The sequence below is a fragment of the Asterias rubens genome, chromosome 5 (genome assembly GCF_902459465.1).
Source record: "Asterias rubens chromosome 5, eAstRub1.3, whole genome shotgun sequence".
Classification (NCBI taxonomy): Eukaryota; Metazoa; Echinodermata; class Asteroidea; order Forcipulatida; family Asteriidae; genus Asterias; species Asterias rubens.
Window position 1 is genome coordinate 2,341,832 of NC_047066.1, and position 18,179 is coordinate 2,360,010.

Genomic DNA, 18,179 nt, shown 5'->3' on the forward strand with positions numbered 1-18,179 from the left:
CCTGATAGGTAGTGACGGTCGTCGTCGAGGATTGAAAATTCGGTTCTCAAATTGACTTTGGTGCTACTTTTGTCCGGTGACCGGTCATGTGACCAGTGTAAATCCAAGGCTAGGGCACGTGTGTGCAAAAAGTTCTCAACAAACAAAACACACTGACAGTGACATTAAGGTAAGTAAAGAAAACTCAAGATAAATACAGTGTGTTGTAATTTGATGTGGTGCACTGTTGCAGTACCTCCATGGTTGCAGTGCGGGCTGGCTTGATGATTGAAATATGAAGTGGATGTGCATGGTTACGATGGTCGATTATGATGGGATGGGGGGGGGGGGGTAGACACGCTACATGTACATATGATTGGTTTAGGTTTGTTCCGAACTAGTTGGGGTAGTTGCGATAACGTAACCTTTGAGCTCTCCGTAGTCGGGAGGAGGGTTATCGCAACTATAGTTGGGGTACAAAGGTGCTGGCACGGGAACGCTAAATCACAACAACAAAATGCTGAAGAAAATGGACACATCAAGTTTAGCGGAGGCATGATGATGATGGCTTTGCATCTGGCTCCTGGAGATTGCAAGGGATTGCGCCGATTCGACTGAAGCAATTGGAGAGTTCCACAGGCAACTTCTCATCAAGCACTCTTTGAACTATGAATATGAGGGTTGTTCCGCTATCATCCTCAAATGAACTTCTTAGTTCTAGGAGTACTTCTAACAAATGTCTTAAGATAGCCATACACGTATCTTTTTTGACTGGTCCAATGGGACTTGGGACTTGGCTGTTATGATATTATGTCATTCATTTGAAGTCACTCTCTTAGCGGGACACCCCTATTTGCAGAAAGAAAACAATGAGATTTCAAACTTCAAATCAGAACGATGAATCACTCTTAAAATAGAAGCTCAATATAAGAACTTGGGTTTCAGTATAATTTTGATCTGTGTAGAAGCATGGAGGAAGAAGGGGAAGCTAATGTTTGAATGTATTTCTTTTGTTTTTTAGATATTTTCGCAAAGATGGTGAAGATTGAAGATGTCATTAGTCCAATGACCTTTAACCTCTTGATGAGCATGGGTGCAGGGGTCATACTGGGCTGGTTGGTTAAGGGAAAGTATGGACGTCAAGTTGAGCTCCGTAATGACCTACCAACTGAGGAGGAAAATGTAAGTCACACCGTGACCCAGTCATGTCAGTAAAACCCCAAAATAGAACGAAGGTAAACAGACACAACAACATTAGTCATGAAAACCTGTAACATACATGTAAGATAAGTTTTTACAGGAGATTTGAATCTTGTGGTACAAAGACAAGATCTAAGATTAAGTGGTAGAGGAGTTCCAGATGCGTGGCGCAGCTTAAGAAAAATACCTTTCACACCAGGAGTGTCGAGACATGGGTTCATTGAGGAGAAGCATGGAACTGGATCGAAGATTCCTTAACGGAGTGTAAACTTGAAGTAGTTATTAGTGTCGTTAAGTGCTTAAAGCCAGTGGACACTATTGGTAACTGTCAAAGACCAGTCTTCTCACTTAGTGTATCTCAACATATGCATAAAATAACAAACCTGTGAAAATTTGAGCAAGATCGATCGTCGGAGTTGCGAGATAATAATGAAAGAAAAAAACACCCTTGTCACACCATGGAGGTAGAATTAGCACGAAGTTGTGTGCTTTCAGATGCTTGATTTCGAGACCTCAAGTTCTAAACTTGTGGTCTCGAAATCAAATTCGTGGAAAATTACTTCTTTCTCCAAAACTACGTCACTTCAGAGGGAGCCGTTTCTCACAATGTTTTATACTATCAACCTCTCCCCATTACTCTTAACCAAGTAAGGTTTTATGCCAATAATTATTTGGAGTAATTACCAATAGTGTCCACTGCCTTTAACTTGCTGTTACACACACTGTAAGTGTTTTACTTGCCGACTGCCGTTAAGTGCTTTGTGGACAGTGAGCCAAAAGAAGTTGTTTCAGAATTGGGGTGATAGAACATGATTTTCTACACATTTTCACAATGCATGGGTGCAGTGTTTTGGGGGCGTTGAAGACGGGAAGTTTGGTTGGTGAGACCACATGACAAGATAGTATTTGCACCAGGTAAAGTTCCAAATCTTGCTTATTTCCTAAATTTATTATTATTATTCATGGTTTATTTATTAAAACACTGCAATACAGCGGCTAAAAAGCCGAAATGCACAGTTTACAAAAAAGTCATTGAAAAACATTACTATTATATAGAAAAAAGAAAAGAATATTAATGTATAAACTTAAAAAGAGCACAAAAACAATTTGATAAGATTAGAAAACCAACCATCGCTCACTTAGAAAAACCAATATAATTGTCATTAAAGTTACAGCAATGAATTTGCTCGTAATTTAATGTTTTTGTTTGTCTATATCTGCAGACGAGTGTGATGGGAGAAACAGGTGAATATAAATTGGTACTAGTGGTGAGGACAGACTTGAAGATGGGAAAAGGAAAAGTAGCAGCACAGGTCAGTATTCAGAATTTGAAATATTACACTGGGCTACAGGCCAGTGATTTTACTCTTAAAGCCATTATACACTTTTGGTAAACAGTATTGTCCAAGTCCAACACTTCGTGTATCACATCTTATACATAAAATAACAAACCTGTGAAAATTAAGGCTCAATCGGTCATCGGAGTCGGGAGAAAATAACGGGAAAACCCGACCACTCTTGTTTCCGCGCGTGTCATGACATGTGTTTAAAATAAATCCGTAATTCTCGCTATCGAGAATTGATATTGTTTTAATGTTTTCTCAAAAAGTAAAGCATTTCATGGAACAATATTTCAAGAGAAGTCTTTCACCATTACCTTCTGTAAACCCTGTAAATTATTTGTAAATCTGTGATTTTTTTTTTTCTGTACCGAAAGTGTCCAATGGCTTTAACTTTAAGTCTTACCCTACTTCAGCCAAAATGGCAACTTTTAAATAGTCGACCAATAAAACAAAAAATCACTCAACTTGAGCAGAGCACAAATGTTGTTTGTTAAAAAGCTGTGTACAGTTTTTGTCCCAAGTATTCAGGGCTTGAGTTGCAAGCCATTGTACATTTAAAAAAATTGTTATTGTTATGATTTATTTGACCAAAACAATGCAAATGTACAAAAATATATATAACAGCACAAAATAATAAATATGTACAAAACCAAGGACAAACCAAAATGCAAAAATCAAAAGGAACGGCTATGTGTGTTAGGGGCCGCAAAAGTAGAATTGACTACTATTAACCTCATGCAGCCCCGCACATAACAAAAGATAGTAACAAGACGCGACAGACTATAAAAGACTAATACACTACAACGGCCAAGAGCACATGACCAATTGTTATTATGTTAAAATTTCTTGACTATAAACAGTGCAGCCACGCAGCAGTGTCTTGCTACAAGCAGCTAGCAAGAAGGAATCCAGCGATGTTAAAGGAATGGGAGCACTACGGTCAGCCCAAGGTGGTCCTCAAAGCACCGGATGCAGAAGCACTGTAAGCTCATTCTAAATACTCATTGTGCGTCGTGTGAGTGCGAAAGACAATTGTATCTTTTAAAACAGCACTTACGTTAAATGCGAAAGTTTGATTGTCAAAATGTTGTGTATAGAATAGCCTGGATGTACACACAAAACACTTATGCACTGAGATTGCATGGAGCATTTTCATTGGTGATACCAGTTTTTTCCCCAAAATTGAGATACGACCACTGACAGGGCGATTGTATAGACAAAATAGATTTTGACAAAATAGGAAGATCACCAGAGCGCTTGAGGCTTAAGTTCATTTTCTTCATGAATAGCCCTCTTTCATACTGTGGGGGCATGGTTGGCTTGTGCGTAAAGCGCTCGCCTCTCACCAAGGTGACCCTGGTGGGATACCCGGTCAAGGCCATATGTGAGTTGAGTTGTGCGTTGGTTCTCTGATGTGCCACAAGGGTTTTCCATACCATCCCGTTTTTCTTCCTCCAGAAAACTCAAACACTTTCGATCTTTGGCTCTGTGGTCTTATTAGGTTAGATGTGGCTGGCTGCCAAAAATGCCCTCGCCTGCCTGCTTCTCAAACACGTTTTAGCCACGCCCTTCGCAATTCAGCTCTTAGCTGCGAGTAAGGATGATTAGCCCCCCAAATTATTATGATCTCTTACTCCAGTAGAATACAAACTTTGGGGAGGTCCCAGGGATATTTTATCCCTATGGTTACCCTCACGCACTTTCCTACTGTGTCTCTATTCTACAGCGTTTCAAAAATACCCAATGGTTTTACTGCTCACCCCTACTCTGAAGCAAGGGTGGCTATTCACCGGGGCAGACCGGGGGTAAACTAACTTGTGTGAAAAGACCAGCCATTATTCCCCAGGGGCAACCCTGGGAATAGAGTAGTGTGAACAGGGCTTATCGGTGTACATGTATGTTTGTTTTTCGGATCCTTACAGAGCTGAGTTAGCATCAAGGGCTCGTAGTCTAGGTTTGACTACAGCAGTCATTCAGGACGCTGGTAGGACACAGATTGCCCCTGGATCAAGAACAGTTCTAGGAGTTGGACCAGGTATAGTAATAAACTCTTCCTTTTCAACTTCACTGAAAGGCACATGGACACTATTGGTAATTACTCAAAATAATTATAAGCATAAAAACTTACTTGGTAACGAGTAATGGGGAGATGTTGATAGTATAAAACATTGTGAGAAACGGCTCCCTCTGAAGTAACGTTGTTTTCGAGAAAGAAGTAATTTTCCACGAATTTGATTTCGAGACCTCAGAATTAGATTTTTAAGGTCGCAAAATCAAGCATCTGAAAGCACACAAATTCGTGTGACAAGTTTTTTTTTCTTCCCAATATTTGTTGTTATCTCGCAACTTCAACGACCAATGGGAGACTTTCTGGGACGATAGAGGGCAGCAGACTTACCGGGTAAATCCATTGTTCTCAGAATTATGCGCATGTTCAGAACTACGTAAACAATGGAAATTTACCCGGTATGTCTGCTGCCGCCTAGCGTTGGAAAGTCTCCTATTGAGTTCAAATTTTCACAGGTTTTGTGCATATGATGAGTTACACCAAGTGTGATACACAAAGTGAGAAGACTGTATAGGGTTTTGATACCTGTTGTAGATCAAGTGTTTGGCCAAAACATGAATCCCTACTCACTGTGAATGAAGATGTATGTACATAAAATTTACCTGTATAATTCAGCTTCATTTGTTGTCAATTTGTTTTTTGGGGGGGAAAGTGAAAATTGCAGTGCAATTTTTTCAGGAGAGTCACGTAAATTCGTTGTACTAAAAAAAAAAAAATTCTCCGGAGATGAAAATTATTTTTGTGAAATTGTTTAACTAATTATTTCTCAAAAACTACAACCCTCCCTATTCATCCAAAATAGGATCTTTGCGCAATGTACTTCTGAGCTGCAAGTTGTTTTGTATTTTTTTTTATCAGACTGAAGACAAATAAATGACCAGTATTGTTAAATTTAGTCAGTGGTCACATCATGGCCTCTGCCGTTATCTACAAAGTAGTAATCTTAAAAAAAAACATCCCCCGCTGGGGGTGCTTGTTGATTTGTTGTCTCTGTAGGACTTGCTTAAAAAGTATTTAGTGTGCAGCACTTAATAGTAATGAAATTGTTGAAGGATGAAATCAATCAAATTGTTTATTATCCTTGAGGCAATAATGGCATTAAATAATAATGGTTTTAATTGACTGCAAAACCCATATCAGAACCCATAAAACTTAATGGATAGTGGTTTATCATCGTTAATCCTTGAAGGGCTGACCCAAGATTGATTTGGAATCTTGTAGCATTGACCAAGCTCTGTTGTTTTTCAGTCTTTGGGTATTCAATTCAATTAATCTTTATAGATCCCAAGATGGTAATTTAATTGCTCGCATTTATCAGTTAAAGGCAGTGGACACTATTGGTAATTACTCAAAATAATTATTAGCATAAAACCTTACTTGGCATCGAGTAATAGAGAGAGGTTGGTAGTATAAAACATTGTGAGAAACGGCTCCCTCTGTAGTGGAGTAGTTTTCGAGAAAGAAGTAATTTTCAACGAATTTGATTTCGAGACCCCAAGTTTAGAATTTGAGGTCTCGAAATCAACCATCTGAAAGCACACAACTCTGTGTGACAAGGGTGTTTTCTTCTTTCATTATTATCTTGCAACTTTGATGACCGATTGAGCTCAAATTTTCACAGGTTTAATACTGTATGCGTATGTTGAGATACAACAAGTGAGAAGACTGGTCTTTGACAATTACCATTAGTGTCCACTGTCTTTAAAGCATCGAAACATTAACAAATATTAAAAACAGTTCTAGGACTAAAACCACTAAAAGCGATAAGTATCCCTACAAAAAGAAGATACCTGGATCAAATTTGTAGGACAGATGCCTTGAAATTAGTGCTAATGGAGTTATTATATGGATACTTTATCTCTTTTGCAAGGAAGTGGTCATCTGTCTGTACACGATTAATCACTTTAAAAAAAAATGATGTGGTTTTTTAACCTTAATTTTCAATATTTCTCTGTGTAGTAAGCCTCTGTAAATTTTCTATTTTTATCTTGGTGTATGCATTATCACAATTTAGCCTTTGGCCAACAGTGCAGTGTTCTTTTAAAGCATTATAATGAAAAATAAAACATTTGATTGAGTGGGAACCCCGAGTACAGGCTGAAAATACAAAAGTCAAGATGGCTGCTGAATTTGACAGCCATTTTGGATTCCAACAATGCATTTAAATCTGTGTCACATGACTACCACTTTCTTGGAACAAAAAATATAAAACATGTGGAAATTTTGTTAACAAAAAACCCCACCCCAAATTACTACAAAATAAAAATTGGTGTTTGCACATCAATTTGTTTGTATTCTTCACCCTCTTTCTCTCTCTTGTTCTCCTCTTAGCACCAGCATCTCTCGTCGACCAAGTAACTGGAGAGCTCAAACTTTATTGATGATGACGATGATGGTATGAGTGTAGTCTCTATCATCGATAACCCAAGAAAACCAGTTAAAGTTTGGAAGGACATCAACTAAAAAGCTTAACACAGGTCAGCAAGGCAACTTCTACCACCAATGCCAGAAAAAGGCCAGCCTTGTGTACCTCCTAATGTAACACACTGCATCAGTGTGCCTTTCTTGTGCGCCTTATAGTCTCTATCATCGAAAACCCAAGAAAACCAGTCAAAGTTTGGAGTGCACATAAAATGAAACGCTTTACACAGGTCAGAAGGCAAGTTTTACCATAGTAATGACAGACAAAAGGCCAGCCTTGTGTACCTTCTAATGTAACACACTGCATCAGTGTGGCTTTCTCGAGTGTCATTTTATTTTATTTATTGATGGCGTGACGTCGCCATGCAGGTAGATATTAGAAATGTGATGAATATAACACTGGATCGTCCCCTTTTCAGCCAAGATGACATTCTCCGTTTGCCAATTTGCAGTGTTATGTGGCTTTGTACTGTAGACTATGGCAGATTTTGTTTTGCTGCCATCGATTTCACAAAACTCTTCCTAACTTAGGATTAATCTCATGACTTAGGACGAGTCCCAACCCTGCACTGTAGCATGCAGACATTAAGATTAATCCTAAGTTAGGACGAGACAAGACGAGTCCTAACTCTTTGTGAAATCGACGGCAGGTTCCCTAACAAGTATAGACACTTTATTCAGCTGAAACTTTCACAGGTGAATTTTATTGTATCATTCTTCATAGTATTATGTTGACAAAACCAAACGATGACCATAGGATTTGAGGCATTGCAGGGCGAGGTATGTATCAATATGTATTTGGTTTGTGGTAACACCATGTGTGTATCTATTTGCCAGGTAGAGTTGTTCTTAGAGAATGTCATTCTATATTCTATTATCGCGGAGTAGACTATCGGATGTTCGGGAGACTTCTCAGTTCTGAAAAGAACTGCCTGCTTTTGTACTACTACCCAGGCGGAAGGTATAGAAAATTGGCTGGACTTTAGCTCATAGGATCGTATAACGGCACTACCGCGGAGTCAGTTCTTGAATTGGTCTCAAATGACAGCTCTCTCCTGCCAAGTGGATTGAGCGAGTTCGGTCCAGGGCTCTTAATCTATCCTGCCAAGTAGATACACACATGGTGTTACCACAAACCAAATATATATTAACATAACTTTAACATCAAATAATGCATGTTAAGGTTGAATGAATTTAGGGAGCTGCTTTTTTTTTTTTTATACGAAAAGTTTTGATTAAAAATCATACGATGTCAACTAAAGAGTGAAATTGTTTCTTCCATAGAGTTGTGTAAAAATTCTTTCGGGCTTTGTCATGTTTGTGGTCTATTACCAGAAGTTTGATGTTTTCAGATCGCACATACCCACTTCATTTGTCCCACAAATTATTGGCTATAAATTGGCTCACATGCTCATCCTACAATGTGATTAAAGGGACACGCTGCCTTGGAATGAGCGAGTTGGGTCCAGTGCTCTTAATCTATCGGCCACAAGACGCCACTAAGTGCATCACTTCAAAAAAGATAAGAGTTAGGAAGTAAGTTTTCTGAGGTCAGAATACATTTTTCTCTGTCCTTGCCCGGTTGCACAATTAATTGCCTGCGAGTATTAAGGTTAATTGACTAATCAAGCCTCAATCATTTAATATTAATAATAATATATATTTTAAATGGGGAGCATGAATAAAATCATCCGGAGGCCCTAAGTATTTACAAACCTTGAAACAGTTAACGATCCATTAATTATGATAATAATAACTATTTATAAAGCGCCTAATTGCTAGAGGATACAAGTCGCTGAAGAACGAAGGAAAACAAAATAGAACAAAGCTGCAGTCAACCAGCTTAGACGATTAATTTTGGTTTTTACCCATACACCGATGTGTGTTAGCACTGTAAACTCAGTACTCCCGCCCCCCTCCCCCCCCCCCCCCCCGAGTCCTGTGAAAAAATATCACAGGCATGTTACTCGGGTGGGATTGGAACCCACGACCCTTGCAATTCTAGAGCAGTGTCTTACCAACTAGACTACCGAGGTTGCCCCCAGCTTAGACTAGGGGAAAAGGTGGGTCTTGAGAGCCAGTTTAAAGGCTGGGACACTGTTCGAGCTCCTGGTTCTATAATCGGTGAGCAGCAATGGAAGAGGCCCTGTCACCTGTGAGTTTATGTGTTTTGGACTGCGAGGGATTTTTCATTTACCGGTTGATGAGCAAAGTGAATAACAACCGGTCCGAAGTAAAAAGGAGAGAGGAGCGATAATCTGGGGCTTATTAGATCACAAATACCTCTTTTTACCAAACTAATTTGGTCATCAAAAAAGACTATGACGCATTCCTTTTAAACTGTTGCCTGTTTATTTCTGAAACTCTTGTAGAAAAACTTTTTACATCGTTCAAAAAAACCCTACAATGCAATCAGATGAATATTTTGGTGTCAGGGCAGAAACGTTGTCATCTTCTTAAAAAGCACTATGTTAAAACGAGAGTTTGAAATTGTCAAAGCATCGTAATATAGCCCAAAATGTTCACACAAAACAAGTACGTGCAGAAATACAATGTTTTTACAATGTTTTTGCACAGAGCGTTTTCGTTTTGTGAGACACAATATTCTTTAGCACAAGCGAGATACAACGTTTTTGCGCTGACGCATAGATATTTTGAAGAATTTTCATAATCTGGCTAACAATACCTATATTAGGACATTTTGTTATTTTTTATCTGAAACATTAAGTTTCAGATGCTTCATTTTCACTGAAAGAATCAAATAATTTGGATGTATTTTGTGGATCAGACAATAGTCATGATGGCAGATTCTTTCCTCAAAATGAACCAACCCCTGTGTTTTGCAGTCCTTGTGGTTTTAGCTTTGCTTATTATTATTATTTTTTATAGATGATCTTGCCAACAAAAGAACTCGGCAAAAGCTCCAACACATGGGGATATAAATGACAGTCTCTCTCACACAAACATTGGTTTAACATCTATGATTATGAATTGCACAAATCAATAAATTGTGATTTGATAACTACATTTACATGTGGGGCATAGATGACAATACTTACATGTATTCATTGTGAAAGTATAACACATTGTGAAAAACGTCTCCCTCTGAAGTAGCGTAGTTTTCGAGAAAGATGCCATTTCTCACTCAAATCATAAAAGGCCTGAAGCCTTTTTTAGGCATCTGAAAGCACACAAATTTATGCAACAAGGGTGTTTTTTCTTTCATTGTTCTCTTGAAACTTCATTGACCAATTGAGTCCAAATTTTCACAGGTTTGTTATTTTATGCGTATATGTTGAGATACACCAAGTGATGAGAATACGAATCTTTAACAATTACCAAAGGTGTCTGGTGCCTTGTTAGGGTCTCTGCCTATGGTTTTTATTCGGTAAAACTTTGCTCAATGTGAAGGACTTTAACTTTGCACAAATAATGAGAAACACACAGTACAACAGTTTACACTCAGTCAGTGTTTGGGAGCCAAGCTATAATAATGGCACATATCCTGTATTGAGGTATAGAGACAAAGCTTCTCGTCTAGTCGACTTATTTGATAGAATTAGTCGACCATGGTGTTTACGTCAACAAGATTAAATTTTTGAATTTCATTGCAATTTTGAGGGTTGTAAAGGCCAAGAACTCTCAGAAATCATTTCAAGGTAAAGAGATAATTTTATTGTCTAGTCAACGTATTTGATAGAATAAGTTGACCTATCATGATGGGTGCGTTCGTTTAGCTTCCCTGGGTCGACCCCGGTCTGCCCCGGTATGTTTCGAATAGCTTTGACAGGGCTCACCCGGGTCAGCCCCCAGTGCCCTGCTTGTGGATTGGGTCACTTGGGGGTGACCTGAGGTGCATGCCGTCGCCACGAGAGGGCGAGTGTGATCGTTCAATTAGCTCTTGTCAGGGGCTCACCCGAGTGAGCACTGCGGGGTCAACCCAGGGAAGCTAAACGAACGCACCCGATATTTACCTCAACAAGGTTTCAATTTTGCATTTCATTTCAATTGTTTTGGTTGTAAAGCCAAGGGCTCTCAGAAAAGCAAAAATTAATCATTATACCTAGCCATGAACCCATGGAGATAAGACGATGAACAAAGTTTCAGTTTTACTGTGGGAGAAAAACCCCACGCAATCAGGTAGGGACTGAAAACCCAATCCACATAGTGCCCTGGCAGGATTAGAACCGGGGTCCTAGAGGTGCATGGTGAGGAAAGATACCACCGCGCCCACCCGACCGTCCCAAAAAGATGACTCGTACAAACTGAGACATCCAGTCATTCATCTCAGATTAAGTAAGCCGTCTTAGTTGAGTTGACTTGGGGAAGTGGGTTCCAGGGTGAATGTTTATATTACAACTATTTTACTGATTTAAGTTTGGACAAACAAAATTACTAGAGCGGGATTTGAACCAGCGACCTCTGGACAAACGTCCTGTGCTCTACCAACTGAGCTATACTAGCCATATGTTGGTGGTCTCCTATTTTTTCAATATTTTTGTTTGGGGGCGCCAGTCGGAAGCCATACAACCGTTAACTACCGTTGAGCAGGAATCTCACCCAAGTTTACGAGTTAACCTGGGAAGCGGCAGCCAGCGGATTACCGTAAAGGGATTCAACTTTTTATTTTTTTGTTTTGTTGTTCATTTCTGAACTATTTCACTGATGAGCGCCGATAGGAGGATTAGAATTAATTGATTTTGGCTCACTTGGAAGTCACATGATGTGATTCTCAAAATGGCGCAGCAAGATTGATTTGTGACAAGGTCTCGGGAATTAGGTCAGATCAAACAACTTGGGGCCAATCCCAAAGAACTACAAACACAAAGTTGCAAAGCGCAATGAAACGTAGTGAAACTCAAGAGCGTTGGACACAAACACACACATCCCTCGCGAACTATACAGACACATCTGCCGTCAAAGTTTAAGCATGGCAAGAAATTCTTTTTTTCCTTTCAGTACGTCCAGGAGTTCCTTGGAGGATTCGTGGTAACTTTTCTCGACTCGTTTCCAGATTGAGTTCGTTCCTGCAGCTGTATCGTCCACGATCTGTGTTGAGAGCAAACCGATGGAAATGAAAGACTTTAAATACAGAATATTATTTGGTTTTACCCTCACACCGATGTGTCTGTGAAGCACTAGGTAGGCATACATACATGGTGGGGACTTTGACATAATGGAATAAAGTACCCCACAACACTTGTTTTTGTTTAACTGGGTGCCCAAAGGGTAACTCTTAAAAGAGAATAATAGGGAAAAATAGAACAATAGAGAGCCCCCACAACTGTGTGTGCAAAACTATTGCATGAGTTTTTGGTAGTTTGCCAAGTCCTGTGAAAAAAAATCCACAGGCATATTGTGGTGTTTCTTTTGTCTGAAGTATGTTAGGACACTCACTTTGGGTTCTACTGGAGCGTCTGATAATTGGAGCTTGCCGAGGTCCAGAGAAAGCGTTGTGGGATCGATGTCCTGCACAGCACAAGTCAAGCCATCAGCCATCAACTGGACATTCTCAATATAATGCTTGAAATGCTGAAAAACTGGAGGCTAAAAATTAAGAAGAACACAGTACAAGCTTTGATAATAGTCATAAAGAAATTTGTACAGCGCCTAAAGAACAATAAAATATACAATGCGAGAAAAATACAATTACAAATAAGTAGATTACAAATCAGCAGTTTCAAACAGATGAGTTTTTAACAGAGACTTAAAACATTGTAGTATCTTTGTTAAGAATTGGTAAGTCCTAAAGAAAATATTGAATAAATTTTGTCTGAAACTTACTAATTACAATTTATACTAGGAGTAAAAGAAAAAAGGACAATTGTTTTGTTACATGCTACAATATAAAATATTAATATAAAAATATATAATCACCAATATCTATATACAAATAGGCAATGTTAAGTACAATTGAAAAGATCTAACAAGATGAGTGAAGGCGACGGAGGAAAGAATAATTCAAATATTATTATTTTGTATGTCAAGCATTAAGAAGACAAACGGAATAGGGGACAAACGAGTTTGAGTATCTGCTTGTTCTGGTCCTTAATGATTGCTTTCTTCTACCACTTTTTTTGTTCTGCAAGTCGCCAGACACACAAAGCCCGAGGGCCACTTCAAGTAGGCACTTACCAATTTTTTTCAAGTTCGATTAAAACATTTCAAACTGTGTCTATCTTGTAAAGCACACAAAATGCTTTACAATGGTGGGTGGTATGTCACTGTAGCACAACCAGAACGAAAGATATTTAAATTTTACTGTCGTAAAATTTGAACGCTTTCGCTAATGTTATGTATAGGCAATTGCGAAAGAAATTGTGACGAAAAGCGTCATTTCTGGTATCGATATTTTCTTTAAAATCCCATAACTTCGCTATTTTTAAAGATAATTCAACAAAATTTTCTTCAATTATATGTCCTTTATAGCAGATTATTGAAAAACACTTTTTGCACACTTAAGTCTTTGAATGATTATTTTCCAATAACTTTTCCATGATTAAATCAACCATGACTCCAATGTTAGAGCGAGCTGCGAGAATCAAGATGCGCCCCCCAAATTTTTTTTTAGGCCGAAATACAAAATGAAAAATTAAATAATTTAACAGAATGTTCTGAATGGGTTTTATGATGGCTATGTATCCATATTTACTTGTTTATAAAAATGGTTTAGATGATCATCAACTGCTAATATTTTAATTGTTATTATTTTTTTCAGGGCCAAGTTTCTGACTTTTCAAAATCAATCCATGGCAGACAGCTGGTGTAGAAGACTGTAAATGATGTGTACATAAGTATATATTAAGTCAATACCTTTGTTTGGCTGGATACGACATGTAGGCCTATTTAGCAGAAAACAATGTCCCCGATGATGATGTCTGCCAATACCTGAGGCACTGACAGCTTGTAGTCTACAGCGTCATCTTCCGTCTCCTTCTCTGACCAGTATGCAACTGTTAGGGTGGGAATTTTTGTCCTGGATTTTACCCCAATTACTTTCCCGCTGTATGATGTATTTTTACCTTCTTCGAACCAGATATGATGAAGGTATCTGTTCTTGATACAGGCAGTGTCCTTAATTATGAGTTCCACCAAATCCCGCTTGTCATGCTCTAAATCTGGGAATTCTGACATTAGAGATGAACCACTCAGTATTGATTTGACTTTCTTTTCCACCTTCTTGCGTGCTGACTGGTCTGTCTTCTGCTGTTTTTGTTTCAATCTCTGGTCTTGGATTTTGATTATGTTTGCTTCTCGCTGATTTTTTAGTGTTCTTATCTCTCGTGCTCTCTTGATTGCAAATGTGATTATTTGTTGCTGTGTTTCTGCAGATTTTTCTTCTAACCACTTGATGGTTTTATTTTTCTTACACTTTACCTTTCCATCAATGAAGCCAACTGTAGCATTTGGGGCTCTTCTGAAGTGATGGTCAGTTAGTCCAAGTGTTTGCTCTGCATATATGTTGTGTGTTGGAGCTGATTTTGATTGGTGATATTGTTCCGGTGTTGGGTTGGAGAGGTGACCAGTTAGGTATGGCTGCAGCTGTCTTTCAAGTACTTCGATACAGGATCTAGCCAGCAGCAACAATATCTTGATGAAGCCATCTTCCTCGGATTTGGAAGTCATTGGAGCTTGAAGACTTCCCAACACAGCATCATCTATCAGGGGATCCCCAAACACATCAATCTTCTGATGGAGAGACTCGAGTGGATTGTGTTCAAGGTACTTAAGACTTTCTATGCACTTCTTCATAGATGGAGACAGCTCTAGGTTCGACAGTTGTGAAGTGTTTGCGTAGAATTTCGTCATCCATGGACCTGTTACCAACTTTCCAATTAGGCCAATCACTCGTAACTGAAGACAAATGTTATCATTCTCAAGATCTTTCTTTAGGGCTGTCCGGAAGGAAGACTTGTTGTGGCAGATGTTATTGATGTACCGTAAGAGACCGTCCCTCAAAGAAAAAAACACACCAGCGAGGTAAAATAAAACATGAAGTCGGTTACCTACATAGCGCACAATTGTTCCAGGCTTTATGTTCTCCTACCTCAAGAATTGCTTGAAACCAACTGGATCTCCCCTTCCCTGTTTGTACCTCATCTTTGAAATGCCATATATGAGATTGGCAGCACAGCAGTCACTTCCAAATATATCGCCTTTAATGTTATGTTCTGTATCATATTTCTTGAGATTGCTCCTACATTTGTGTGCAATGCCATCAAGAGGGTGAACGTTGCATTTCAGTTCCAACAATTCGATGTGGAAGTCATCTTGTATTTTCTGTACAACACAATGGTTTACTGCAACTCTATCCGACAAAGTGTTTTTAAGATGACTTATCACCTTTCCTTTAGTGACAAGCTCGTCCTCACCATTAAACAGAGCATAGGTCTGAACAACATCACTGATACAGTTCTTGATATGTTCTGTATAATCCTCTGTTGTTCCACCAGGAAGGTTGCTTACTTGAAGGACATATCCGGATGAAAGAGATGGTGATGTATGGATATGCACTTCATTTACATGTTGTGCATCCAATGAAGTAGCATCCCAAGCAAGAGTTAAGTTCTCATTGTTGACAAGAACTTCACCAACTTGTATGTCACTTATTACACCAAGTTCATATGCAAACTGGCTAATTGTCTTCTTGTCTGGTAGAAAATCCAACGTAACATCAGACAGTTCGGAAACAATATTGCTTATGACACAGCTGATTGTTTCAACAGGAACTTGGTTGTTCAAGCAGTGGTATGCAGCTTTCCTGAAAGATGCAGAGTATGTCTTCTTATTTATTTTGGTGCTCACTAGTTTTGGCAGCTCCATCTCTTCGGCCTTATATTCTACTTGAGCATGGAGTTCTTCAGTTATTGATTCTAGCTCTAGAACCCTTTTCGTTAGTTCTGATTTTGCTTTTCTTGATTTCTTTAGCTTATCATCATGATGCAGTTTGTATTTTTTATGATTCTCATTAAGTTTCTTATTTGATCTTCTCAAATTCTTTAATTCCTGCTGTGCCTTCAATCCAATTTCTTCTTCCAATCGACATATTTTTGCGTCTCTGAGAGAGCACTCCCTCTTGAGTATTCTTCGCTTCTTCCTCAGGTTTTCTTCAATTTTACATTTTCTTTTCAGTGATTGATGGAGATGATGGTTTAGCAGACATTTTTTCTTCATGAACTTTATGTCAGACTTCAGCTTGTTTTTTTGTGTCATCAATTTCCAAATTTTTTTCCTGCGGCTCTCACACTTTGAACAATCTGTTTTCAACTTTTTTGAGGGAAGAACAGCTGGATGTAGGAATAATGAAGAAGTGGTTGCCACAGGGTCAGATGATGGAACATTTTGATGCGACTGTGCTTTCAAAGCAGATATTGAAGGCGTTGGAAGAAGAAACTCTTCATTCAAGAATTCAACCATCAATTTCCAACTTCTTGTGAGGGATTTCTGAAAGACCTTGACACGTTTCATCAGTCTAATAACTGAAGACCTCAGCCCAGACAAATGTTTGTTGCATGCAGGGTCTTGACTGGTGATGGATAAGATTTTCTTTGCCGTTTCCATTATTGATGACTTGGTTGTGGTTGAATGCAAAAAAACAACATGACCTTTCTTGAGGACTGCTCGAAGCAGAAGATCTGAATCACTAACATCAAAAGCAAACGAGTCGGAGAGCAGTTTTACGAAGTCACCTTGTGTCTTCCTTGTTATCACCTAAAATTTGAAACCAGGCATTACCATACGCTTCAACAGTTTCTCGAGCCAGAGAGGGGAAACATATTATTACTCACCAAAACTTCCAGCTGTAAAACGATCAAACTATGGGAAAATTTTAATAAAGACACTTACCTCAAATATTTTCTCCCTGGTTCTCAAGATTCAAATATAGTACCGAAATAAGGGTTTTCTGGTTTTCATTCAAGATCATTACAAAATAGCTACATATATATTTTTTGGGCACCTGCATTTTGTCAGTACCTCAATTTTCATATATATTATTAAAAATATTTTAATATGGTAACTGACAAACAAAACTTCAGAGAAAATTAAAATGTTATTTGTTCTACTTGGCCTTCCCATTGATACAATAACCTAATTTTAAATCCAAATGTAATTTATATTGCCAACTAATTCATGATTGTAATGATCAAAACAAAAATAATATTGAAGAAAAGAATCTAACACAACAAATCCCAATTTCAGAAAAAAAAAATAAAAAAATTATGGTTTATTTATTTTTGTACTTTTTTTAATTTTATTATTATTGTTTTTGTTTTTTAACTTATAATTTCCGAAATCCAAGGTTGGAAATCCAATTTCAGTCGGGAGAATATTATTAGCATCATGGATAAATAATTTATTCATCACTTAGTTTTTAGAAATTCCTTATACATGTAATTAATTTTGACTAGCAGACGACAAAAACAAAATGGCCGACCAAAGTTTTACAGTCCCACTTTTTAATGTTTTTTGGGGGTGAAATTTTCGACCAAAAATATAAATTTTATGTACAAAATTGTGATAATCCATAAAATGTGTCTTCGAAAAAACATTTTTTCATTGAATTATGAGTAATGATGTTGTTACAATTTCGGATGGTAGTGGATTGAAATCGTAATGCATTGGATTACTTACGTGTGTACTATTACTCATGGAATCCAAGATGGCCGCCATGCCGACGATGCTGCGTCGGCAGCTTGCGGCTGCTGACTAATAATTTGTCGGCGCTTCAGTGGACGTTTTCGGAGCTCTCAATTTTATTGGAGAGATTGATTTGTAGATATTTAATAGTCAAAAAAGACGAAAATCACACTTTCGTGAGCGACTAGAGTTGCTATAGCTATGCAAAAAACGATCTAAAACACTGAAAATTTTCAAACTTTTGTAAAAAAAGTTATGCTGGGTCGATTTCTTTGGAACAAACGGTGATTGACAGCTACAATTGTCAGGTTCAAGTTGAGCGGTAATTTATTGACCAATCACCGCTAGCATCGCTCTGCGCGTGCGCCGATTCATTCATGATTTTTGCTACGTGTGAAAAAGCTAGTGATTTTTTTACCGTGTGCGCGGGGCCCCATTTTTGCATACACACACACAGTGGATTGGTAAGTGCCTACTTCAAGGTGTGGGCTACAATTATTTTTTTCCAGAGGCTGTTGCCACCTACTCCT

At 38.4% G+C, this 18,179-nt stretch overlaps 2 protein-coding genes across 3 annotated transcripts in view; one reads left to right on the forward strand and one right to left on the reverse strand.

The window, feature by feature from the left end:
- Positions 1-41: 41 nt before the first annotated feature.
- On the forward strand, positions 42-7,568 carry LOC117290309 (peptidyl-tRNA hydrolase 2, mitochondrial-like). Its single transcript, XM_033771629.1, has 6 exons — positions 42-169; positions 1,001-1,161; positions 2,403-2,492; positions 3,383-3,504; positions 4,445-4,557; positions 6,922-7,568. Exons 2-6 carry the CDS (start codon positions 1,015-1,017, stop codon positions 6,969-6,971), a joined length of 522 nt encoding a protein of 173 aa, XP_033627520.1. The 5' UTR covers positions 42-169; positions 1,001-1,014; the 3' UTR covers positions 6,972-7,568.
- A 4,069-nt stretch (positions 7,569-11,637) lies between these two features.
- LOC117290541 (N-alpha-acetyltransferase 25, NatB auxiliary subunit-like) overlaps positions 11,638-18,179 on the reverse strand; it is a 54,498-nt gene continuing 47,956 nt past the window's right edge. For both annotated transcript variants that reach the window (XM_033771976.1, XM_033771975.1), the window contains 2 exons: positions 12,409-12,558; positions 11,638-12,060 (listed from right to left, as the gene is read on the reverse strand). In XM_033771976.1, coding sequence (XP_033627867.1) covers positions 11,929-12,060; positions 12,409-12,558 — 282 coding nt within the window. In that variant the 3' untranslated portion in view covers positions 11,638-11,928. The remainder of the gene's footprint in view (positions 12,061-12,408; positions 12,559-18,179) is intronic.